Genomic DNA, 25,180 nt, shown 5'->3' with positions numbered 1-25,180 from the left:
GCGGGTTAGACTTACGCGGCGAAATTGTGAGTACACAGCGGGTTAGAAATGGGGTAATTACGGCCGCGCTTTACTGTATCGGCCTTTATGTTGGCAGGAACATTTCCCATGTAGTTATAAATGAAAGCACTTAGCACCAGATCCCTGCCCTAGTTCTGACTGAGCTAGAAATATAAAGGAGCAAGAGGAAATTGCCAGGTCAAAAGAATGTTGAGGAGAAACGTGAGAGAGGTTAAGAATGGGGAAGCTGTGTGCCAAGCCCTATGATAAGCAAATGGTTGTGATATACAAAAGAGAAAAGAGGAACAGTTAAAAACGAAAGTCAGAACAAAACCAGGACCCCATTTTCTAAAGAGAGCTTTGGGATGCAGTATTGATCTAACTAATAAATGTAAGATGATAGAGTAATTTAGGGGTTATTTTAGATATATCCTTTATCCATGCTAGACATGCCAATCCTCCTTTTACCACATTGCATGCAGGGAGTTGTAGTTTTGCTTTTCTAAGGATCTGCACTATAGCAGTCAGAACTACACGTCCCTGCATGCAGTGGAATAAAAGGACTGGATCAACCAGTCCTGAAAATCTGGAGCCAGTTGGCATCCCTAATCTGTCCATGACCGCTTTAAAGCTGTTGTTAAATTCTTCCTACTACGCAGGTTAAAACCTCTATTAGAACAGGATACTTTCCATACTACATCAGACATTGATATTTCCTTCCCTTCATTACTGCAATGCTCTGTTTGTTAGTCTACCAAACAACTCTTCGAGCCTTGCAGTTAACCCAGATGCCACAGCACACATTCTGCCAGGAGTTAGTCTCTATAGTCATATCACACCAATTCTCCAGTCCCTTCACTGGTGTGTGAAATATGATAGCCTACTTAATACTTATGCTTTTGAACAACTCAGAGTTTGTAGATAAATTATCTGCTTTACATTTATTGACCATCTTGCTGCTTAAGGTCAGTCAATAAGGGACTGCTTGAAGCGCCATCTATAGAGCTTGCTCATATCTTGTGGAGACATGGGACCGGGCTTTCTCAGTGGTAGGGCCTTTCTTGTGGAACTTGCACCCAGAAGAAATCAGACTGACAATAGATAAGGCAAGATTCAAGAAATTACTAAAAACTTGCCTTTTTCAGGAAGCATTTAATATTAAGCCTTGATATATCCAGTATACCAGAATTTGGCTGATTTGTAGAAAACTGACAAGCTGTTAATAATCAAATATTTCATAACCAGCCTAACCAAATTCAAAATAATCTTGTTGAAGGCCCACCTCCCATAGTGTCCAAAGGGTTGATAAGATCTCCATGGTTACTTCACTCATAGTCCAATCAGAAGCTTGCAGAAGCCACCCATTCAGTGCAATCACAAGTAGAAGAAAGCAGCTTAAGTGAGTTGATCTACTAATCCTGCATTTACGGTATTAGTTATAATATAGGAGCTAGTTCCAAGTCTAGAAAGCACTGTACCAGGATCCACAAAAATCCCCCTTCTGTAAGCATCTTTACTAGCACCCAGTCTGCATCAAGGAATCTGGCACTCACTGTACCATGACTGCATCTTTCCACATGAAAAAATGGTCCAATGGACCTAGTGAAGCAGTTTGCTTTGGTGTCTACCAATGGAAGCATTCTTGTTCAGTGTTTATGCGTAAACATATCTCATCTTCACTAAAGTAAGTATGGAAGAGCCAACATAACAAGCCAAACAAGTTAGAAATACCAAAAAACAAACAAACAAAAAAAAGAAGATAGACATGAACACTTTAGGCAGCAAGTGCAATCTTGCCCTCTTCTCTCCCCCTTCATATTATATAATTTTAATAGTGAATTGGTGTTTGACAATTGGGAAATACTGAAAGGTGTGGATATTTAATCCAAGAAAGTTGTTTACAGAAGCAAATCAAATGCCAAAGCAAGTTGTTTTTTTTTTTGTAAGACTATGAATCATGTCATGAGCTTTTAATTCTCCCAAGATTTATTTAAACTTTGTTGCATGCTTTGTCATGGTTGAGGTGGTGAATTATTATATTCCCATAGGCTATTTTGAAGAAGGCATGTTTATAAATTTGTTTAAGCTGACTTTTCACTATGGTAAAATTAAAGATTTCTGAATGGGTGTTAAATCTTTTGAGGGAGAGTTGGTTATCAATGAAGATGCCTAGGTTTTTTGCGTGTTGTGTGGTGGGGATTGGGGGGGGATGGCATTGTGTTGGGAGGAAGTGAAGGAGTTGTGTTGGGGTGTAATTATCATGAACTCTGTTTTGGAGGTGTTGGGTGCAAGGCTGAGGTTGGTAAGCAGGTTGTTAATAGCGAAGAGGGAGGTTTCCCAGGTTTTGATAACCTTAGGTAGGGAGTCAGTAATGGGAATAACGATTTGCACGTCATCTGCATATATGAAGTGTGTAAGACCTAGCTCGGAGAGTAGGTGGCAGAGGGGCAGAAGGTAAATGTTGAATAGGGTAGAGGAAGGTTGGTTTGGAGTCGTGGTTGCCTATTCTAACTTTGTATTGTCTATTTTTTAAATAGGATGTGAACCAGTGGAGAGGTGTTCCTGAAATGCCTATTTCAGAGAGACGATCAAGTAGGATATTGTGGCTTATGGTGCCAAAGGCCGAGGATATGTCTAGGAGTGCAAGTATGTATGAGTGGCCTTTATCCAGTCCTTTGAGTAGGTAGTCTGAGTGAGAGGAGGAGGGTTTCGGTATTGAAATACTTTCGGAAACCAAATTGTGATGGGAAAAGGATATTGTTAATTTCTAAATAATCAGTTAGTTGTAGGTCAACTACTTTATCTAGTACTTTTGATAGGAATGGTAGGTTGGAGATTGGGCGGTAGTTAGTAAGTTCTATAGGGTCGAGCTTCGGTTTCTTTAGAATAGGTTTGACCAAAGCTTGTTTTAGTGAGGTGGGAACATGTCCCAGGATGATTGACCGATTGATGATATCAGCTAAGGGTTGTGATATTGTGTCAGGGATGGAGAGAAGGTATTTAGTGGGAATAGTATCAGATGGGTGATGAGGGTTTCATTTTCTTAAGGAGTGATTCGATTTCGGAGGGAGCAGTAGTCTCAAAGGAGTTTAGGGAGGCATGAGGGTTTTTTGGGGGGGCTTTAGTGAGTGATGAGGCTATAGGAAAACAGGTCATGATTTTTGCTATTTTATCGTGGAAAAATTGTGCTAAGTCCTCGCATTTTGTAGTGGCTTCTTCATTGGGCATGGATGAGGGGGAGGTTTTGGTTAGATCAGTGACGAAGTCGAATAGTGCTTTGGGGTTGAAGTGTAAGTTATGGATGCGTTGGGCATGGTAGTCTCGCTTGGTTTTGAGGATGTTTTCACGGTAGATGTGTAGGGTGTATTTGTATTTAGCGAGTTGTGTAGGGGATGGATCTTTGCACCAGTTCCTTTCCTGTTTTCTAAGGTTGCGCTTCAGTGTTTTTAATTCTGGGGTGTACCAGGGTTTCTTGGTGTTACGAGAGCGGTTTATTTTCTTAGATTGTAATGGGCAGAGTTTGTTAGCAATGTTGCTAGTGAGGTGGTTCTAGGTTGAGAGAGCAGAATCTGCGTCAGTTAGGTCCAGTTTATCGAGGTCATTGGTGAAGGCTGTGATAAGGTCGTCTCTGGAACAGGGCTTTCTGAAGTGTATGGTTTTGTATTTGGAGGTTGGTTCAGGGAATGTAGTTTTGTTTATAGTACAATTTTCTTTGATGAGTGAATGGTCAGACCAGGGTACTGGGGTGCAGGAGGGGAGTGTGTGCGTATGAGATTGTTTGTGAAGATGAGATCCAGGGTGTGCCCTGCTCTGGGTGTAGGACAGGTAATTATTTGGGTGAAACCCATCGCCTGGAGTGAGGTTAAGAAGGCATCACATGTGGAAGGGAGGGGGATGGCATCTACATGTAAATTGAAATCCCCAAGAATAATGGCTGGTATGTCCATTGATATGTTTTTGGCTATGCACTCAATGGGGGGGGGGGGGGGGAAGATGAGTTTGTGTCCAGGAGGGGTACAGACTAAGCAAATTTGTATTTGCCGGGATTTGAAAAGCCTGATTTCGAATTTGGGAGCAGATCTGATAGCGTGGGGCATCAGTTTTAGATCTTTTTTTGCGGCGAGTAGGAGACCTCCTCCTTTTTTTTTTGGGTCTTGGTTGGGGAAAATGTCATGTGTGTGCAAAGGGAGTTGGTTCAATAGAACTGTCGGTTTCTTTGAGCCATGTCTCGGTTATGGTACATATATCAGGTTTATCATCCAGTAGTATGTCATTGAGTAAGAGGTTTTTTTTTTTTTTTAACAATAGATTGGGCGTTGAAGAGGATGAGGGTGAAAGCTGTGAGGCCGATGAGTTGTGTGAACGGGGTGAGCATGATTGGTAGCAGATGGCTCTAGTGGGTGTAATGGTGTGAGGTGTATAGCTTTTGGGTTAGTAATAGTGGTGTTTGATAGTAGGTATTGTGTGTATCAGCATATTTGGTTAAGGGGAGGTGTATGGTTATTGCAGGTGAGAGAAATGTATTAAGCGGGAGATTTGCTGGAGCGGGTTAATGTAACAGTGTTTTTGGGGTGGACTGTGAGCAAGGGGTGTTGGAGAGCGTGGACTGGACGTATGTCAGTAAGGAGTGGGAGGGGGGGGAGGTGACATTGAAAATAGGTAATGGTGCTGAGATTTGCGGATGATTGAGATGGAAGGTGTGAGGGTGATGAGAATGGGTCGAAGCTAAGGGGCGCAGCAAGGGGCAGGCTCCTTAGGCGTGCGACGCCAGAGGTCAGCGCCTACTTTTAAAGGGTCCTGTCAGCAGCGGGTGATGATGTTGTCCGGGGGGGCATGTTCTCCAGGCAGACGGTGTTGCAGGCAGCAGGTAGGCCTGAGTCGTTCTCGGGTCAGATGCAGGAAGGGAGGCACCCTGACCCCGGTGGGTCGGCGCCACTCGCGCAGGTGCGGCTGTCTCAGGGGACGGTGCAGCGAAAGGAGCTAGCAGAGATCAGCGCCTACTTTTAAAGGGTCCCGTCGGCCGCGGGTGATGACGTTGTCTGGAGGGCATGTTCTCCGGGCAGGCGGCATTGCAGGCAGCAAGAAGGCCTGAGTCGTTCTCAGGTCGGATGTGGGAAGAACCGCTCACGGGTAAGGCACCCTGATGCTGGTATCTGTTGGACAATAATTGATGAGTCAACTAAGACCCCCCACTTATCACTACATCCTCCTATTAATTCACTGATTCAAACATTTTGTTTTGTCTGCTGTGTTCATTAAAGCCTCTCCTTTGCTATTCTGATTTTTGCACTGTTATGCTATCTTTGATTTTGTCCTCATTTCGCAATGTACTGTTTTTTGGTCTTCCAAATTCCTATTTAAAGGCCTTACAACTGATCCAAACTTTGGCTACTTGATTAATCTCTACTTCTCCACTAGTGAACATCTCTCGCCTGTTTTGGCTGCTTTACATTGGTTACCAGCCACATGGCTGGTGAAATTCAAAATCCTTACCTTGATCTTGCTTCTACCTTGTATAATCTCCACAGTGTGTAAATATCAGCTAATCCACTCAGAATGTTACAGATTCTGTGTCTGAAGTATGTCTGGCTGGTCAAGTCCAGGGAGTGGATTTTTATCCATTTTATGGAACTTGCCTGAGGAAATTGGGGCTGAAAATGACCATTTCACAAAACTCCTTAAATCTCTCTTTACGTTGGCATTCTCCCCTTGATATATGCTCTGTTGCACTGGCATGGGTACTGGTATCTGTTGGACAATAATAGAAAAACATCATAAGCTGCTTATCTTGTTTTAATAGTTTTGTTTTAAGTCTTAGTCAACCCTTTATTATGTATGTTGTAATCTACTGAGGTTTGTGGATCGGCAGAATTTAAATTCTTAAATAAAATAAAATAAAATACATTGGAAGCCTTGTGGAATACTCAGTGTAATAGACTACTTGTCCTCCTTTCTATTGCAGATGTTTGCATCACATTAAAATATATGGTTATTAGTTTGAGTGTGAAACTAGAAATGCAGTTATCCATGTCCGCTCAGATTTTAGTGTTAATGCAAAGGACTATTTTTGTCCTTTAAGCAAATCCATCAGGTTGAATCTTTTTTGGAAAAAAACCAGCAATAATTTTCCCTCATTGGTGATATGTTCCTCCCAGTTGGAGGTTCTGGATTCCATGAATAAGACCATTTGACTCCTACAGTATCTGGGTTTTCTGATAAACTTCACCAAATCGAACCTCACTCCTGTCCAGAGAATTCAATTCATACTTCTGTCCAAAGAATTGAATTCATAGGAGCATAGATTCATGTCGGGTCTGAGCATTCCTCCCAAGCGAAAGGGTGACAGTGCCCGTCCTTGCAGCAGGATCAGGTTCTAGCAAGATCAGTCTTAATCATCCTGGGATACAGGGCAGCAGCAAATTTACTCAACTGCATATGAAAGACATACAATGGGGTCTTTATGTCAATGGGACCAGCTAAGGCAACAGTGGCCCACCACATCAGGGTGTCAGCCAGGATAAAGGCAGCTGTTCAGTGGTGGTTGAAGCTATTGATACTAGGATATGGGATTCTGTCTACTGATGCCTCCACCAGAGGGTGGGAAGCTCATATAGACATGACAAACTCAGAGGGGTCATGGTCCTTAATAGAGAGACATCTTCAGATCAACTTCCTGGAGCTATGTGCCATTGAGTATGTGTTGAAAGCTTTCTCTCACTTTCTTGCAGGAGTGAGAATTGTGGAGATTTTTATCTTTCCTTCTGATTTGCTCCACAATAAAAAGGCAAATCTATAGCAGTACAATATGTTACCACTTTTATTTTAAGCTGTATAATATGTTACATGAAAAAGTTCACATTTCAACCAAACTCTGTGGATGTTCCTAAAATTCAACATATATAATCAGGCTTATATACTGTTTATTTCTACAAAATCATGGTTCAGCAAAATATTTGATTGACTAATCCCAGTTTCACTTCTGCATTTTGCTTCAATAGAACATCTTAGATATCTTAGATCATGACCAGATAACAGGTCAACATGATTCAGGGCCTGACTGCAATTACAAGCACAGCACATTTTTGCTACCATAAAGGATTACACATCATTATATCTATTTTCTACCAATTATTTTTTATCTTTGTTCTAGAGCCAAAAATCTAATAGTATAATCTTAAACAAATTTGTTACATATTTTATTCTTAATATAATCTAAAATAGTGTTCATAGCAAGAATCAGTAAACAATATTATAAGTTGGATTGAACTATATTGAACAGAGATACAATAAAACCTCTGACTTGGTCAGAATCTTGATTCAAGCAGACAATTAGTTGCCATATTCCATGCGAAAAAGCAAGAGGGAACAGGCTCCTTTGCCCTTGTTGAGAAGCTCTCAGGATCTGGATGTGGGCTGTCCACAACAGAGTTAATCTACAAGTGACATACCTTCAGAATCCCAAACCAGTCTGGTAGACCATCTTAGTCTAATCATACTTCCTCATGCGTGGTCACTGGATCAGCAGTTGGAAAGTTTTGCTCTGTGCTTCCAAGCAGGTTAAGCTTAGCTCCTGCCACTTTTCTGCTGCTCTGGGATGCAGTGTATCTATATGCATATCCTAATCCCAAGGACAGTCTAGAAAGTGCTTCAAGACCTTGCAAGAATGATTCTCATTGCTCTGGCATGGCCAAGACAAGTGTGGTTCCCTTATCTAGTGTAGTTGTCCAAGCATACTCCAGTTCACTGGGCATGTACCCATCCCTCATTATTCAGGAGGATATTAGTCTCTGCCTTGTGAATCTGACCTTTCTAGTTCTCATGGAATGAATGTTGAATGCACAGTAATTTCCTCCCTGATCCTTCCTAAAGAAGTGGAAGATATTTTGATCTCAGCAAGAAAGGCTTAGAGTTTCAAATGGAAGAGATTGTCAGCCTGATGCCAATCTGGATTTCTGGACCCATTTGCTTGTAGGCTCAGGGACATAAGAGCATAAGAAATTGCCATGCTGGGTCAGACCAAGGGTCCATCAAGCCCAGCATCCTGTTTCCAACAGAGGCCAAACCAGGCTACAAGAACCTGGCAAGTAGCCAAACACTAAGAAGATCCCATGCTACTGATGCCAGTAATGGAGGCCATTCCCTAAGTCAGCATGATTAATAGCAGTTAATGGACTTCTCTTCCAAGAACTTATCCAAACCTTTTTTACACCCAGCTACACTAACTGCACTAACCACATTCTCTGGCAAAAAATTCCAGAGCTTAATTGTGCGTTGAGTGAAAATGAATTTTCTCCAATTAGTCTTAAATGTGCTACTTGCTAACTTCATGGAGTGCCCCCTCGTCCTGCTGTACTATTTGTTTGCCTTTTTTCATTGGGACTCAGCACATCCTCCACTGCAGCACCACTGCAGTATACCATCAACAGGTGAAAGTTGCTCCAATTTCTACTCATCCTTTGGTATCCAAGTTTATGAAAGGATTGTGGCACACGACTTGCAGTGCGCCTTCAGATCTTAACATTTTCATCCAACTTAGAAAGCTTCCATTTGAATTTTTGGAGTAGGTTCCTTTTAAGGTTTTTCACATGGAAGTTAGTGTTTCTAGTGGCAGACATGTTTGCCTGATAGGTCAGTGAGTTACAAGCATCTGAACACGCCTCTGATTTCCACAGTCTGTGGTCTTTGTCATCCATCAACGTTACTGAATATAAGTTCGTACTGATTAAACAATGGTTGGGAGATTACGACTGATATACTGGACAGAAATAGAGAATACAACTTGGCAGCTCTCTTCCATGCAAGGACATGGACAACTTTTTGGGAGGATTTGACTGATATTATTCATGACATTAATCCTAAGCATTTGATAATACTACAGAACTTCATTTTCAGGGATGATCTCTATGTCACATTAAAAAAAAACCCTTTAATAGCAAAGTAGCACATGCCAATGCTCAATCTTTTAGTCTATTTAAAAAATCTCACATAGTTCTTACCATTTATTAAATGTAGACATGACTAGTCACATGCTGCCATACTTAGTTATGTGTAGTTCAAGGCTTTCAATAAAGATACTTTATTCTGCATGCAAATTAACTTAAAATTTTTAATTTTTCTTGAGGCCCAGATATAAACCTGTTAGCTTTTGTAGTTAGTGTAGAATCAGTTATTGACTTATTACTGTTTTTCTTTGTACTAGACAAGGTATTAGAAAGTCTCAGCCAAAATAGAAATGGTGTGATTGATAACGTATTATTGTTTTGCAGTTCTTCTGTAGGTAGTGCCCTTCCACGTAGACGCTGCTGTGCATACATTACGATTGGAATGATATTTATCTTTGTTGGCGTTGGTCTAACTGTGAGTACTATCATTTTTACATTTTCTTTTGAATGAGGACTTTAGCTATTACACAAACTGGGGCAACAAATAAGTTCCGCCAAGAATCAGTGATTTGAGTTGGATAGTCTGAACTCCCACTTTTTGACTTATTTTCTTTCAGTTAGCAAGAGCAGGCTGGCTGTTGAGTTACACCAGCATCTCTAAACATATGTGAACCAAATAATGGGAGGTACACCTTGATAACTCAGATTAAAGATTCTTCCCTTCTAGTTCCCTGGGGTTAGTGATGCTTCTCAAACATGTGAGATCGTTTCCAATTCAGAGACATACAAAAATTATTACTTGAGTTATTGGTTGGGCATATAAAGCTTTATTATAAAAATAATCAGATTTTTTTAAAAACTGTTATTTATATATTGCAAGCCTACTAAATTATAAGCATGTACTTAAAATACTATACAATTAAATTTCTGACAAAATTGATTTTTTTTTCTATTTGGGCTTAGTTCACATTTTTTTTTGGGGGGGGGGGGGAGATTTTATAACCATGCAAAAGTTACACCTCTTTTTAAAGTGGACTTACCTGCATAAGTGTGCTTTGAAAGTTATGCAATCATTTATATCTACTAAAACATCTGCAAACATTTACCATGAAAAATTTCCATGCATCCTTTGAAAATCCAAAAGTATGCATGCAAGTGCAAACCCCTCTCCAACTCCATGCATCCCCTTCCCCTGGAACGCCCTCTGCTCAGTTCAGGTAACTTACACATGAATAGGACATACGTACTTAAGTTTAGCACATATTGGGTAGGTAATTTTTTGAAACATTTCTGTGTCTGAAACACTTTTTTCTCTGAAGACAAACAGGAAAGCAGTCCTCACACTTGGGTGATATCATCTGATGGAGCTAGGCACAGAGGTACTATGTCAAAGTTTCTAGAAATTTGACTGAGCTTCACTGGGCATGCCCAAGGCATGCTATTATGCCATGTTCGGGGGTCCCTCAGTCTCTTCTCGCTCTCTCTTTTTCAAATCTTTTAGTATCATATTTTTCATGCTTTTTCTTTCAAATTTTAGCTGCATCATGGGGTCCTGAGGTTTCTTCCTTTGTCATTCCCTAGGTCACCGCTTCTCAACCGGTGTGACGCGTGTCACTAAACACGGGCAGGTGTGTTGCATCTCCCGGTGTCCCATTGCCCTGTTGTACTTTCATAAAAACATAAGAAATTGCCATGCTGGGTCAGACCAAGGTCCATCAAGCCTAGCATCCTGTTTCGAACAGAGGCCAAACCAGGCCACAAGAACCTGGCAATTACCCAAACACTAAGAAGATCCCATGCTACTGATGTAATTAATAGCAGTGGCTATTCCCCAAGTAAACTTGATTAATAGCCGTTAATGGACTTCTCCTCCAAGAACTTATCCAAACCTTTTTTGAACCCAGCTACACTAACTGCACTAATCACATCCTCAGACAACAAATTCCAGAGCTTTATTGTGCGTTGAGTGAAAAAGAATTTTCTCCGATTAGTCTTAAATGTGCTACTTGCTAACTTCATGGAATGCCCCCTAGTCCTTCTATTATTCGAAAGTTTAAATAACCGAGTCACATCTACTCATTCAAGACCTCTCATGATCTTAAAGACCTCTATCATATCCCCCTCAGCCGTCTCTTCTCCAAGCTGAACAGCCCTAACCTCTTCAGCCTTTCCTTATAGGGGAGCTGTTCTATCCCCTTTAACCTTTTTGGTTGTCCTTCTCTGTACCTTCTCCCTTCTTCTCTGTACCTTCTCCCTTTTTCCAGCCCCCACGGGCCAATCGGAAGTCTCTTCCCTTCTACCTGCCAGTGGGAGTAGGAAGAAGAGAGGAAGCCTTTGATTGGCCGGTGAGGCAGGCATTGCATAGCCCGGGGGTGGGAGGAATGGCAGTGTCGAACCCCGACGAAGCAAGGCTGCCATGGGAGCCCATCCCCGTGGCAGCGAAGAGGAAAACCCGACCCTGTCGAAGCAAGGCCACCACGGGAGTCCATCCCTGTTGCGGCGAAAAAATAAGGCCTGCCGGAGAAAAGCCGCGGCAGAACTGGAGCCCATCCTTGCAGTGAAGGAAGAAGAGGTTTTTGGTGAGAGCTTGTGTGTGTGTGGATGTGAATGGAAGCCTGGGTGAGAGCTGGTGTGCATAGGTGCAAGAGCATTTGTGTGTGATTGAGAGCTTGCATAGAAGAGAGCATAAGTGTGATTGAGAGAGAGACTGGTCAGGAAGATGAGAGACCGAGACTGGTCGTGGGGTCTAATTGGGAGTGTGTGTGTGTGAGTGTGAGTGTGTGTGTGTGTGTGTGTGGGGGGGGGGGGGGGAGGGAGTGAGTGAGAGAGAGAGACTGGTTGTGGGCGCTAAGGAAGAGGACTGTGAGGACAGAGCTTCAGCAGCCCTTGCTGCTTCTGGTGAGTGCTATTGGCCTGGAAGGGAAACGAGTAGGAGAGTTACTGGAGAGGGTAAGAAAAGGTTGCTTTTAAATTTTATTTTTCTTGACAGACTGCCATTTTAATTATTGGGTATTATACAATGTCTACTGTTTTGAAATATTTTATTGATATTTGGACATGTTTTAATAATTTTTACAAGTTTTTAATTGTTGTATATTATTCTGTTCAGCAGCTGTTTTGTAACATTTTTAGTATAGCTTTACAATTATTTCTGTGTGGGGCTCTATAGCAGCATGGCTTATTCTGTTTTCCCAATAGGAAATGTATTAGTGTTTAGGGTCTGGTTTAATAGTTGTATTTCTTAGATAGGGGTTGTTACTGGTTGAGTGTATTCCATAATACAGGTGTAACTTTGTGCAGGTTAGTTTGTGTGATCCAAATCCTGAGAGTCTGTTAGGTGCTATATTTCTTTTTCCATTTCTCCAGGTTCGCACTGCATGCAGAGTGGCTTTTTTGGTTTTCCATTCCCGTTTGTCTCCATATTTATTATTTGTGGTTTTTCTGTAGTTGGTGAAGGTCAGTTCTGGGTGTGTGACAGAGGTGAGGTATTTTACTAGCATGTAGGCATTTGAATCAATCTTATTTGTTGTGTTTTTTCAATAGGATATGCATTAGTAGTAAATTACTGTCTTTTCATAAGGAAGGCTATTGCGCCTGGTAGTAAAGGAAGTTTGTTTTGCTTTTACTGAGATGTCATCAGAACCAGAATATCTTTTTTATATGGTGAGTTGTACAGGGTAATGCCCTAGATCTGCTCTGCACTCATTGCTGGGGGTTGAGGGGATTCCTGTGGATGCAGAGTGCATGTTTAGATTTAGACCCGTGATGGTCACATGTTCGGTGTCACACATGTGAGAACCATCTATCAGGTGTGTCCTGGCCAAAAAAAGGTTGAGAACCACTGCCCTAGGTAATGATTTTAGATGGTTTTCTAAGTTTCCGTTCGTTGAGTTCCTCAGGGTAGTGGGGCCATCAGTGCCTGCTAACTATTGATTCTCTGCCACCATCAAATTCAATTTTGTGTCCCTTTTTCTTTGTTACATCATGTCTAGTAGATTCTAGTGGTGCCCTCGATGCAGCTGGGCCTTGTCTATTATGGACTGCCATAATAAATGTATCCTGTTTTTAAGGGGCATTGCACAATGTCCATGGGCATCGCAAGTGGAGTGAAATGAGCCCACAAAGATGCCAGTCCTGGTTGGATCTCCTGAAACATCTGTTCGGGCACTGGAAAACTGATGCATTGGCGGATTCAACACCATAAGATCTCAGACCTACACCGCTGGTAGGAGGACCATTGACATCAAGGGAGCCATCAGTTCTCTCAACATATGTGATGTTTGGGCAGTAGCATGCGGTGACATTCTAAACCGGGGATTCAATAAATGTACAGAATCTCCTTTACTCCCCTAGCATAATCATTTTCTTTTCCCATTCCCCCCATACACCCTGGCATAATTGCCTAGTTTTCCCTCCTCCCCAACCTTCCTGATCTAATCTCCTAACTTTCCCCACCGAAGCTTTTGGATTACCTGTTCCACCTCTCTGAATCTGGTCTGCAGACCATGTCGGTGAGGGTTCACCTTAGTGCCATTGGGGCATTACATCAGGGTAGGAATGGTACCTCCATTTCCACCCATAAGCCTGTGGGGCAGTTCATGAAAGACATGTTGCAATTTAAGCCCCCCACTCAACCACTAGCAGTCTCCTGGGACCTCAACATCGTTCTATCTCAACTCATGAAGCCTCTGAGCCATTGCGGTCCTGTGACCTGAAGTACCTATTCTGGAAGGTCATCTTCTTGGACGCAGTTACTTTGGCGCGCAGGGTGAGTGAACTGCAAGCGCTTGCGTTGTACCCTCCCCCTATACAAAATTTTTCATGATAATCTGGTCTTGCGCATGCACCTGAAGTTCCTTCCTAAGGTGGTCATGGAGTTCCATCTCAATTCATTGTGTTGCCTTCCTTTTTGCCAAGACCGCATGCTCACCAGAGTAAAAGGGCTCTCTGCACACTCTGGATTGTAAAAGGGCTCTGGCCTTTTACTTGGAATGGACAGCACCTCACTGCCTAGCCACGCAACTTTTTGTCTCCTTCGACAAAAACAGATTGGGGGTCGCTATGGCTAAGCAGACCTTATCCCACTGGCTTGCGGTTTGTATTACCTTCTGCTATGCTCAAGTAGGCTTACAGTTTGAAGGTCACGTCAAGGCTCATTCTGTCTGAGCCATGTCAGACTCAGTGGCTCACTTGCGTGCAGTCCCCATTCATGAGATTTGCAGAGTGGCTACCTGGATTTCCCTCCACATGTTCGCCTTGCATTATTGCAAAGCGAACATGTGGAGGGACAGTCACTTTGAACAGTCCGTCCTACATAATCTTTCACTTATGAATACCCAACTTTACTTCTGTGGACCCTATCCTTGGGTGCAGGCCTGCTCCCCTAATTATCACAGCTCGAGTTGTTGGGCACGTTGGCACCTGTTCTATGCTGCACCTGTTGGGAGCGGCCTGGTGCTACATAATCACCCATGTGTGAGGACTAACATCCTATTGTCCTTGGAGAACACCTGTTACAGGTAAGCAACTCTGCTTTCGCCTAGGACAAGCAGATGGTAGTCCTCACACATGGGTGAATCCCCAGCTACAGGCTGTTCCTGAACAACAAGCAAGACTAACAGGCACCCAACCAGGTGCCAATAGGCACAACAACACAGGTGCTGTTGGTAACAGCCGGAAACAGTCTGAACCCAAAGGGCCCTAGGCAGGAAGACTTGGGTTCTACGGCTGGAATAGATTCTGGAGGGCAGACTGGTTGAAGCTGCTATTGTGTCAGCCATCCCTGTCCAAACAGTAGTGAGCAGCAAAAGTGTGGAGGGAACTCCACATTGCAGATCTTAGACACAGGGACCGCCCTTAGGTGGGCCACTGAAGCCGCCATGGCTCTGATAGAATGTGCCTTGACATGACCTCCAAGTTGAAGTTCCACTTGCGCATAGCAGAAGGAACATAAGAACATAAGAAAATGCCATACTGGGTCAGACCAAGGGTCCATCAAGCCCAGGATCCTGTTTCCAACAGTGGCCAATCCAGGCCATAAGAACCTGGCAAGTACCCAAAACCTAAGTCTATTCCATGTTACCACTGCTAATGGCAGTGGCTATTCTCTAAGTGAACTTAATAGCAGGTAATGGACTTCTCCTCCAAGAACTTATCCAATCCTTTTTTAAACACAGCTATACTAACTGCACTAACCACATTCTCTGGCAACAAATTCCAGAGCTTAATTGTGCGTTCAGTAAAAAAGAACTTTCTCCGATTAGTTTTAAATGTGCCCCATGCTAACTTCATGGAATGCCCCCTAGTCTTTCTACTATCCGAAAGAATAAATAACCGATTCACATCTACCCGTTCTAGACCTCTCATGATTTTAAACACCTCTATCATATCCCCCCTCAGTCGTCTCTTCTCCAAGCTGAAAAGTCCTAACCTCTTTAGTCTTTCCTCATAGGGGAGTTGTTCCATTCCCCTTATCATTTTGGTAGCCCTTCTCTGTACCTTCTCCATCGCAATTATATCTTTTTTGAGATGCGGCGACCAGAATTGTACACAGTATTCAAGGTGCGGTCTCACCATGGAGCGATACAGAGGCATTATGACATTTTCAGTTTCATTCACCATTCCTTTTCTAATAATTCTCAACATTCTGTTTGCTTTTTTGACTGCCGCAGCACACTGTACCGACGATTTCAATGTGTTATCCACTATGACACCTAGATCTCTTTCATGGGTGGTAGCACCTAATATGGAACCTAACATTGTGTAACTATAGCATGGGTTATTTTTCCCTATATGCATCACCTTGCACTTATCCACATTAAATTTCATCTGCCATTTGGATGCCCAATTTTCCAGTCTCACAAGGTCTTCCTGCAATTTATCACAATCTGCTTGTGATTTAACTACTCTGAACAATTTTGTGTCATCTGCAAATTTGATTATCTCACTCGTCGTATTTCTTTCCAGATCATTTATAAATATATTGAACAGTAAGGGTCCCAATACAGATCCCTGAGGCACCACTGTCCACTCCCTTCCACTGAGAAAATTGCCCATTTAATCCTACTCTGTTTCCTGTCTTTTAGCCAGTTTGCAATCCACGAAAGGACATCGCCACCTATCCCATGACTTTTTACTTTTCCTAAAAGCCTCTCATGAGGAACTTTGTCAAACGCTTTCTGAAAATCCAAGTATACTATATCTACCGGTTCACCTTTATCCACGTTTATTAACTCCTTCAAAAAAGTGAAGCAGATTTGTGAGGCAAGACTTGCCCTGGGTAAAGCCATGCTGATGCAATCTGCCAGCCAATTAGGGTTTGCTTGGCAACCACAGCACCCAATCTGTTCTTATCAAATGAGATGAAGAGTTGTGTGCACTGGCTGTGGCCTGCTGTCCGCTCCAGGTAGAAGGTCAGGGCTCTTTTGTAGTCCAAGCTGTGCAGTGCCCATTTGCCTTGGTGCGAATGAGGCCTAGGAAAATAGGTGGGGAGGACGATCGACTGGTTTAGATGGAAATCAGTCACCACCTTAGGCAGGAATTTAGGTTGTGTACGGGGAACTACACTATCATGAAAGAACATTGTGTATGGTGGGTAAGTCACCAACACCTGAAACTCACTGACCCTGTGCGCCAAAGTCACCTTGACCAAAATCACATGGGTCAGTACTTCAGGTCACAGGTACGCAGTGGCTCAAGCTTTCTTGGCTCAAAAGGACCCTTCATGAGTTGAGCCAACACCACATTAAGGTCCAGGACACAACAGGAGGACGCAGAGGAGGCTTCAATTGATGCAGACCTCGCATAAAGCGCCCCACTGTGGGTTGCGCAGAGATGGGCAAACCATCCACCCCCTGCTGATAGGCACCAATGGCACTCAGGTGTACCCTGATGGAGTTGGTTTTGTGTAATTTGTTAGTGTCATTAAAAGTAGCTTAACTGTGCTGCTTCAATAATACACAGAGGTCCAACTTTAATACAAAACAATTTAAGTTTATTTAATATTAAAAGCCAATCTTATGAGACCTCTGGTAGACAGAGTAAGAAAGCTCTCCTGCGTGTCTGTCTCCCCGTTTGTAAGTCAGTGCTGACTTTCATAGATAAAACATACATTGATCCCTAGTAGAACTGCATAGAGTATCAGGTACCACGTGTGTCCAGATCATACCATCTATGGCTAAGCCTCCCTGGTCCCCCCCTCCCACCTTAAGATCCAATTAGGCCTAGCAGAGACCCATATGTCTGATGATTAGTTTCAGTAGGCCACGTGTCTAATGATGGCTATCAATCATTCTAGTAGTTCTTAGCAGTTTTTTGTTCTGTCACTTCTGTGCACTCCTGTGCAAGTCGTTTGATCAGACTCCTAATCTTATGGGAATATCCAGTTACACTGGCTCGAGACAGTAGAGACAGGGTTCTGTGAGTACATAGCTTGGTCCATATGTTGGTTGTGACCTTATGATCCTTCATCATATCTGGCTAGGTCTGAATTCATTCCAGATGTCTCGCAGTAGCCATTCCAGTTCAGGTCAGTCTGAGTTCCTTCATAACCAGAGTCTGTTTGAGTTAGGCTAAGGCAGCAAAGGATTCTGGGTAAGTGAGCCAAAGGCCTGAGCCAAAGTCTTCATGTTAGGCTGCCCATATATCATTTCCCTCTTGTGCTACTTCAAATGGCAAAAGTGGCACACCAAAGCATCAAAGACGATGACAGCAGACAGTCTAGGGCAAATAGGCCTATAGGTGTGTATTCTAGCCACTAACCTTTGGTTTGTGTTGGGTGTGTCAAGCATGTGTCCCTCTAGATCCCTAAATTAGGTACGTGATACTCACAGTTTCAAGCAGTCTTCAGATAGCAAATGGCAGCAGTAAGGCTGAAGTTACAATAAAAGTCAGTCAGCTCTGTAGTTGAATTGTAAATACAACTAGATTATCATAACATTAATCTCAAGCTTCAGTTTGCATTTACATACATATCAAAAGAACAAGGTAAAAAAAGAAAATTATTCCTTACTTGCTAATTTTCGTTCCTGTAATACCATGGATCATTCCAGACGGTGGGTTATGTCCCCTGTCCAGCAGATGGAGTCAGAACACAAAATTCCCAGGGGAGGACCCATATAACCACGCCTCCCCTGTAACAGCTCTCAGTAACTAGACTAACAAAGTCCAAAAGAGAGAGACCAAAAACAGTGGGATCAAGTAATCAAAGAAGGAATTGAAATAACTGCTGTCCAAATAAACAGCAACTAAATTCTGAACAGTGAACTTGCGAACAGCAGTGCATGAACAAAAAAGATGCACAGTATTCGAAATACAGAGTAAAAGATTGTTAAGACAGGTAAGCACGGATGTCCCACAAGCAAACCCCCAAACCAAGGGAGGGTGTCTGGAATGATCCATGGTATTACAGGAACGAAAATTAGCAGGTAAGGAATAATTTTCTTTTCCCTGTACATACCAGGATCATTCCAGACGGTGGGATGTACCAAAGCTTTCCCATCACGGGTGGGCCGCAGACAGCCCTGCTCGTATTACCTTGTCTCCAAGCTGACCGCCCGACGGAGCACCGACGTCCAGGCGATAATGTCTCGCAAAAGTATGGATCGACTTCCAGGTGGCCGCCCTACAAATCTCCTGAGTGGAGACGGAGGAGCTCTCCGCCCAAGATGTCGCCTGGGCTCGAAGAGAATGAGCCTTGACAACCAGTGGAGGGGACTTACCTAAGCCAAGGTACGCCGCTATGATCGCTCCCTTCAACCACCGCGCTTATAGATTGTTTGGAGGCCATGCAACCCTCCGGGGTCCGGACCAGAGAATAAACAGATGATCGGAGAGCCGAAAATCATTAGTCACCTCCAGATAGCGTATCAGAGACCGCCGTACATCCAGTCTACGCAGGTCTCCAGACTCAGAAGAGGCAAAAGATGGTAATTCCACCGATTGGTTGAGGTGGAATGCCGAAACCACTTTAGGGAGAAAAGAAGGAACCTTCCTCAGCGAAACCCCTTCAGGCGTGAAACGAAGGTATGGTTCACGACAGGATAGGGCCTGCAGCTCGGAAATACGTCTTGCTGAACCGATTGCCATGAGAAAAATGGTCTTGAGAGTGACGTCCTTGATGGTAGCCGAGCTTAGAGGTTCGAACGGCGAACCACAGAGGACTCGGAGCACCAGATTCAGATTCCATGACGGACAAGGTGGGCAAATCGGAGGCTTCAAGTGTTTCACTCCTTTAAGGAAACGGGAGACGTCTGGATGCGAGGACAGAAACTCCTTATTTCCACTGCGAAGAAAAGCCCCCAAGGCCGCCACCTGAACTCGAAGAGAATTGTAAGCAAGACCCAAATCCAAACCTGCCTGCAAGAAGGAAAGGACTTGTGGCACCGAGGCCTGCATGGGAAGAATGTCATTCGCTCCACACCAATACTCAAAGACCTTCCAGACTCGAACATAGGTAACAGAGGTGGACATCTTACGTGCTTTCAGTAGCGTTGAAATAACTGGCTCCTGATAACCGCGCCTCCTCAACTGACGCCTCTCAAAAGCCTGGCCGCAAGACAGAAGCGATCTGCCTCCTTGAAAAATATTGGTCCCTGGCGTAGAAGACATGGCAGCTGACCGAGACGAAGGGAACCCTCCACCGTCAAATTGCGCAGATCCGCGAACCACGGTCGTCTGGGCCACTCTGGCGCCACAAGGATCACCAGCCCTTGGTGTGCCTATATCCTGCAGATGACCTTGCCCACTAGGGGCCACGGTGGGAAAACATATAGGAGACAGTGGTGCGGCCAGGGCATGACTAGCGCGTCCACGCCCTCGGCGCCGCGCTCCTGCCTGCGGCTGAAGAAGCGGGCGGCCTTTGCATTTCCGGCGGTTGCCATTAGGTCTAAGTGCGGTGTCCCCCATCGCCATACTATTATCCGCATCGCCTGCTGCGAGAGTTCCCACTCTCCGGGATCCAAGTTTTGTCGGCTGAGAAGGTCCGCCTGTACGTTGTCCACTCCCGCTATATGCGAGGCCGCTAGTCGGTGGAGGTGAAGCTCTGCCCACTCCATCAATTTGTCGGTTTCCAGAGAGACCAACAGACTTCTCGTGCCTCCCTGGCGATTGATGTACGCCACTGTAGTCGCATTGCCCGATAGCACCCTGACTGCTTGATGGCGTACTATGGGGAAGAAACCCTGTAACGCCAGACGGACCGCCCTGGTCTCCAAGCGGTTGATGGGCCACTTCGACTGTTCCTCTGCCCATCGACCCTGGGTTGAGCTGTCCCGACAGACCGCTCCCCAGCCTGTGAGGCTGGCGTCTGTGGTGATAATCACCCAATTCGGGTCCTCCAGCGACACCCCCTGAGCCAGGTGACGCGGTTCCAGCCACCAATGGAGACTGATGAAGGTTCCTCTCGGAATCGGAAGGATTGCCTGGAAATCTCTCGACACCGGCTGCCACCGGGAGAGTAGGGATCTCTGCAGAGGCCTCAGATGCGCAAATGCCCAAGGAACCAGATCGATGGTCGAGGCCATGGTCCCCAGTACCTGCAGGTAGTCCCAGGCAGTGGGCATCTCGAGTGCCATAAATCCTTGAATCTGCTGACGCAGAGAATGAACTCTGTCCGGATGCAGAAAAACCCTGGCATTCTTGGTGTCTAAGTGAGCTCCCAGAAAATCCAACGACTGGGACGGGACCAGGCTGCTCTTGGTGAAGTTGACAATCCATCCCAGAGATTGGAGAAGTTGTACCACTCTGTCGACTGCGAGGATACACTGCGCTTGTGACTTTGCACGGATGAGCCAATCGTCTAGGTAAGGATGCATAAGGATGCCTTCCTTGCGCAAGGTTGCCGCCACTACCACCATGATCTTCGCGAAAACCCGTGGAGCTGTGGCCAGGACAAAGGGAAGAGCGCGAAATTGGAAGTGTTGACCCAAAATTTTGAAGCATAGGTAACGCTGATGAGCTTGACAAATTGGTATGTGGAGATACACCTCCGTGAGATCCAACGAAGCTAAGAATTCTCCCGGATGAACTGCTGCTAACACCGAACGGAGTGTCTCCATGCGGAAAAGAGGGACCGGTTGACCTGCTTGAGATCCAGGATAGGACGAAAAGTACCTTCCTTCTTGGGAACCACAAAGTAGATTGAATAATGCCTCCGGCCCAGGTCGGCGGCTAGCACCGGCACTATGGCCCCCAATTGAAGGAGACGATCGAGGGTCTGCCGCATGGCTCCCTGTTTGATTAAGGACCCGCAAGGGGAAAACAGGAACCAGTCCCGAGGAGTGCAAACAAAATCCAAAGCGTAACCGCGTCTTAGAATATCCAGAACCCATTGATCCGACGTGATTTGGACCCACTCTTCGTAGAAGAGAGCAAGGCGACCCCCCAGTCAAGGGACCACCTCGCGGGAGCATCTGGCATCATTGGGTAGATTTAGCGGATGTACCAGCACCCTGCGCTTCTTTACCCTGGCGGCACCCACGCAAGGACTGGTTCCAGGAGTGCGAACGAGAAGAGGGAGCCCGAGGTGGCTGTTGCCTCTGAGGACGCGCTCTCCACTGGTTACGATAATGGTTTCTGGAGTAATTATATGATCTTGACGAACGGGGGTCGATCTTCGGGCAACTTGTGCACCACATTCTCATTAAGGGACTTGATGATCTGATCCAAGTCTTCACCAAAAAGATACCTACTCTTAAAAGGAAGGGACCCCAAACGTGTCTTAGAAGAGGCATCAGCCGACCAATTGCGAAGCCAAAGGAGCAGACGCTCTGAGACCGCCGCCACCATGGTTCGGGCTAGGACCCTTAAAAGATCATATAAAGCATCCGCTCCATAGGCAACCACGGCTTCCAGTCTGTCCGCCTGGTGAGCCTCAGCGTCTGGTAAGGACTGGGAGGTGAGAAGCTGCTGCACCCACCAAAGACCTGCTCGCTGTGCGAGGGAACTGCAGATAGCTGCCCGCATCCCTAAGGCCGAGACCTCAAAGATACGCTTGAGGTAAACCTCCAGCTTCCGATCCTGCATATCCTTCAACGCCGTCCCTCCAGTGCCAGGAATAGTGGTATGCTTTGTGACCGCTGATACCGCAGAATCTACGGCGGGAACTTTGAGAATTTCCAAAAAATCGGCCGGCAGAGGATACAATTTTTCCATGGCTCTACCGACCCTAAGATTGGCCTCCGGGGAATCCCATTCCTGAGTGATCAACTGCAAGATCTTGTGATGAGTGGGAAAAGACTTGGCTAGAGGCCGCAGTCCTGCTAGGAGGGGGTCCCCCTTCTTGAGAGCCGGGTCAGGCCCCACCGGTTCCGGAGGGGGATCAATATCCATTTCGTGGAGGATGTAGAGAATGAGGTCATCTAACTCCGCCGCTTGGAAGATGCGGAGGACCCTAGGGTCGTCACCCTCCACCTGGGCCGCCAAGGTGGGGTTGTCCACGTCGGGGTCCTGGGATTGTCCTTCCCCCGACGAAGTCTGTATTATCGATGGTGTCCCGGTAGGTCCACGAGATGTCCCCGCTCCCCTGCCTACTAAAGGGGGGCGAGCCTGAGGGAGGGTCCCACCCAGGAGGGGGGCAGGACATGGTATCTTGGGGGGAGAGGGTCCCGAAGGTCGTGTCTTTGCTCTGAAGAAAAGCCCTGTGCATCAGGACTATGAATTCAGGAGAAAAGGCCTGGCATCCTGAGGGGTCACCCCCCGGGGGATCCCCCCTCTGCGTAAGGGTCCAAAACGGGTCTAGAAGTGGGGAACGGATTATCCGTGTCCTCCTCAGAAAGTGCAGCATCAGAATCTTGCAACAAAATGGCCGCCGTTCCCACGTTGAGAGGGAACGGGGCCTGGCGCTTCCTTCCCACGCGGTCTGCAGCTCGAACGTCCCTGCTAGTAACTGGCGCACATTCCCCCTCGGGGAAACAGCCTGAGCACAGACTCTCTTCAGAAAATAATCCGGCCCTGTCGGAGCCCTCACAAGGTGCCGCAGACTGCATTGCCGCAGGGAGAGAGAGAGAGAGAGGTGGGGGGGAGGCTCTACAGGTGGCTCGCGCCTAAAATGAGCGCCGACCTGGCAACGGACGCTTGCCGCGGTCCCCCACCGACCTAAAGAAGAACTGACGGGGAATTACCCTCCCGACAGCAGGCGGCCCCGGGAATGGTGCTTCGCGGGGCCGCAGGTCAGGACGTCGGTCGCTCCCCAAAAGGGAGGGGGGAAAACCTGGGTCAGGAGGGAGAGGTCGGCGCTACCGACTTTCACCTCAGAGAGCCGAATGGAGTCCAAAAATTGCAGTCTTCTGCTGAAAAAGGAAGATGAAACAAAAATACACTTACCCCAACTGAGTCCTCAGTGAGGAAAATGAGAAAAGAAAGAAAGAAAACAGGCAACAGCCTGTCAGCAAGTCACCAGGCTAGAGAGCGATGAGCCAGCATCAGCGGAGAGCTCTCCCCCTGCTGTAAGAGGAGCCTTAGCAAAGTGACCTAAACTGTAAATATAAAATTTCCTTTTTTTTAAAAAAAAAAAACAAAAAAAAAAAACTTGATCCCCCTGAGGAGGTAGCCCTAAGCTAACAAGCTGGGGACCACAAGTCCCCTGCTTACATCTGCTGGAGTCAGAACGTTACTGAGAGCTGTTACAGGGGAGGCGTGGTTATATGGGTCCTCACCTGGGAATTTTGTGTTCTGACTCCATCTGCTGGACAGGGGACATAACCCACCGTCTGGAATGATCCTGGTATGTACAGGGAACTAAACACTGGCAGAAGGAAGAAATTATTCTTGAAGGGCACAGAGAAAGTAAGAGGTAGTCCATTGTAGTGGGCACAGAAAAAGAAAGAAGACATAGAATAGTAGAATGGGAAAAACGTTTAAATCACATATAGTATGTTGTAGAGCAAAGCACTACATAGTGCTGGAGCCAAGATAAGGATGAAAAGAACAGTGAGCAGTTAGTTATGCAAAAAGATATAGTAATAGACTAGTTGCATAGCACTATGACAGTAGGCCTCATCTCTGCAAGGAAATCAATCTCATAATAAACACAAAGGCCACACTACCAAGAAACATTAGTGAGAGGGTGTAAACAAACTCTAGATAAAACCTAATAGGTAGTGTTACAGGAAGACATGTTCAAAAAGGGTTTCAGGAAAGAAATCAGAGTAAAAAGGGAATAGACTATTGAGATATCAAAGACCAGCAAAGTGATTACCATAGTTGCAGGCTGCAGAAGAATAAAAGACTGCTTGTGCAGAGGCACCAAGGCAAGTGAGAGAATGCTAGAAATAGCTTACAGCAATAGAACGGCATGTGTTTAACATATGCTGGTGTGGTACAAATATATATACATACATATATATATATCCCTCTTGAACCTTGAGTTATCACTAAAACTGCAGAATACACAAATAAGAAAAGGAAGATCCAGAGAAAACATTTGATCCACACTGAAACGTATCACACTCTAAAATGGCAAGCAGTGGGATATGGTATTTGAGTAGTGTGATCAAAACAGCTTTCATAGATAAAGATAAAGGACAACATAGTACATAATCATTTAGCTGATTCAGCAAAGAAATGTATATAAATATCAGAAGTTCTAAAACTGGAAAATGCTATAAAATTTGGGATGTACAAACTAATAAAAATGGCATCACTTCAGATAATGTCATTAACTTAACCTAAGCAGATATTAACTAGGAATATCATAAAGAATAATTTTGTGGCAATCAGTTATGTCAGAAGCCTCAGAAAACAAAAGGAACCAGTTAAAACATAAAGATCAGGTATATATTGTAAGCATGTCAGTCCATATAGTACGTGATGACTTCTGTGGCAAAGGATAATTTCTGCAATCAGTGAGTATACAGTTCTCCTTAGTAGGGTGCCGTGCTGAAATAAAGCAGAGCCTTTTAACTCATTGTTAGGTGAGATACATATGGGACAGATTAAAGCCTAATATAAAAGCAGAAGAAATCAAATCAATCAGTAAGAAAATTCCATCATTTCATGGACTCCCTGCATCTACACCCCTCGATCCCACTAACCACCTCCTTGCGGGGGCTCGCGCGGTCGGCGCAGCCCAGTCGGGGCAGGAGCCCATTCACCAGCCCAAGTGGTGAGCCAGTAGGGAAATGGAGAGAAAAAAGAAAATAAAAGAATCACAACTCTAAAGCAGCAGAAACCACGTGATGAGTCACGCCGCTCCCACTCTAACCCAGCCGGCCTATCCCGAGGCGGCAGAAGGCCCTTTAAATCTCCGGAGCTTCCCGGGGCGTCGCGCACCGGGCATCGCGTGCCCGAAGGAGCGCGAC

The 25,180-nt window shown here is 45.1% G+C and overlaps 1 protein-coding gene across 16 annotated transcripts in view; it reads left to right on the top strand.

Annotated features, from left to right (window-relative positions):
• The window catches only part of PIP4P2 (phosphatidylinositol-4,5-bisphosphate 4-phosphatase 2), a 569,842-nt gene that overhangs the window by 146,705 nt on the left and 397,957 nt on the right, over positions 1-25,180 (top strand). For all 16 annotated transcript variants that reach the window (XR_003854872.1, XM_029591643.1, XM_029591647.1 and 13 more), the window contains exon 6: positions 9,267-9,357. Coding sequence is in view for 15 of the 16 variants with exons in the window: in XM_029591643.1 (XP_029447503.1) it covers positions 9,267-9,357 (91 nt within the window). In the remaining variant the exon portion in view is untranslated. The remainder of the gene's footprint in view (positions 1-9,266; positions 9,358-25,180) is intronic.

This window comes from Rhinatrema bivittatum, chromosome 2 (assembly GCF_901001135.1).
Source record: "Rhinatrema bivittatum chromosome 2, aRhiBiv1.1, whole genome shotgun sequence".
NCBI classification, from domain to species: domain Eukaryota; kingdom Metazoa; phylum Chordata; class Amphibia; order Gymnophiona; family Rhinatrematidae; genus Rhinatrema; species Rhinatrema bivittatum.
This window is presented reverse-complemented; position numbering and strand designations above follow the sequence as displayed.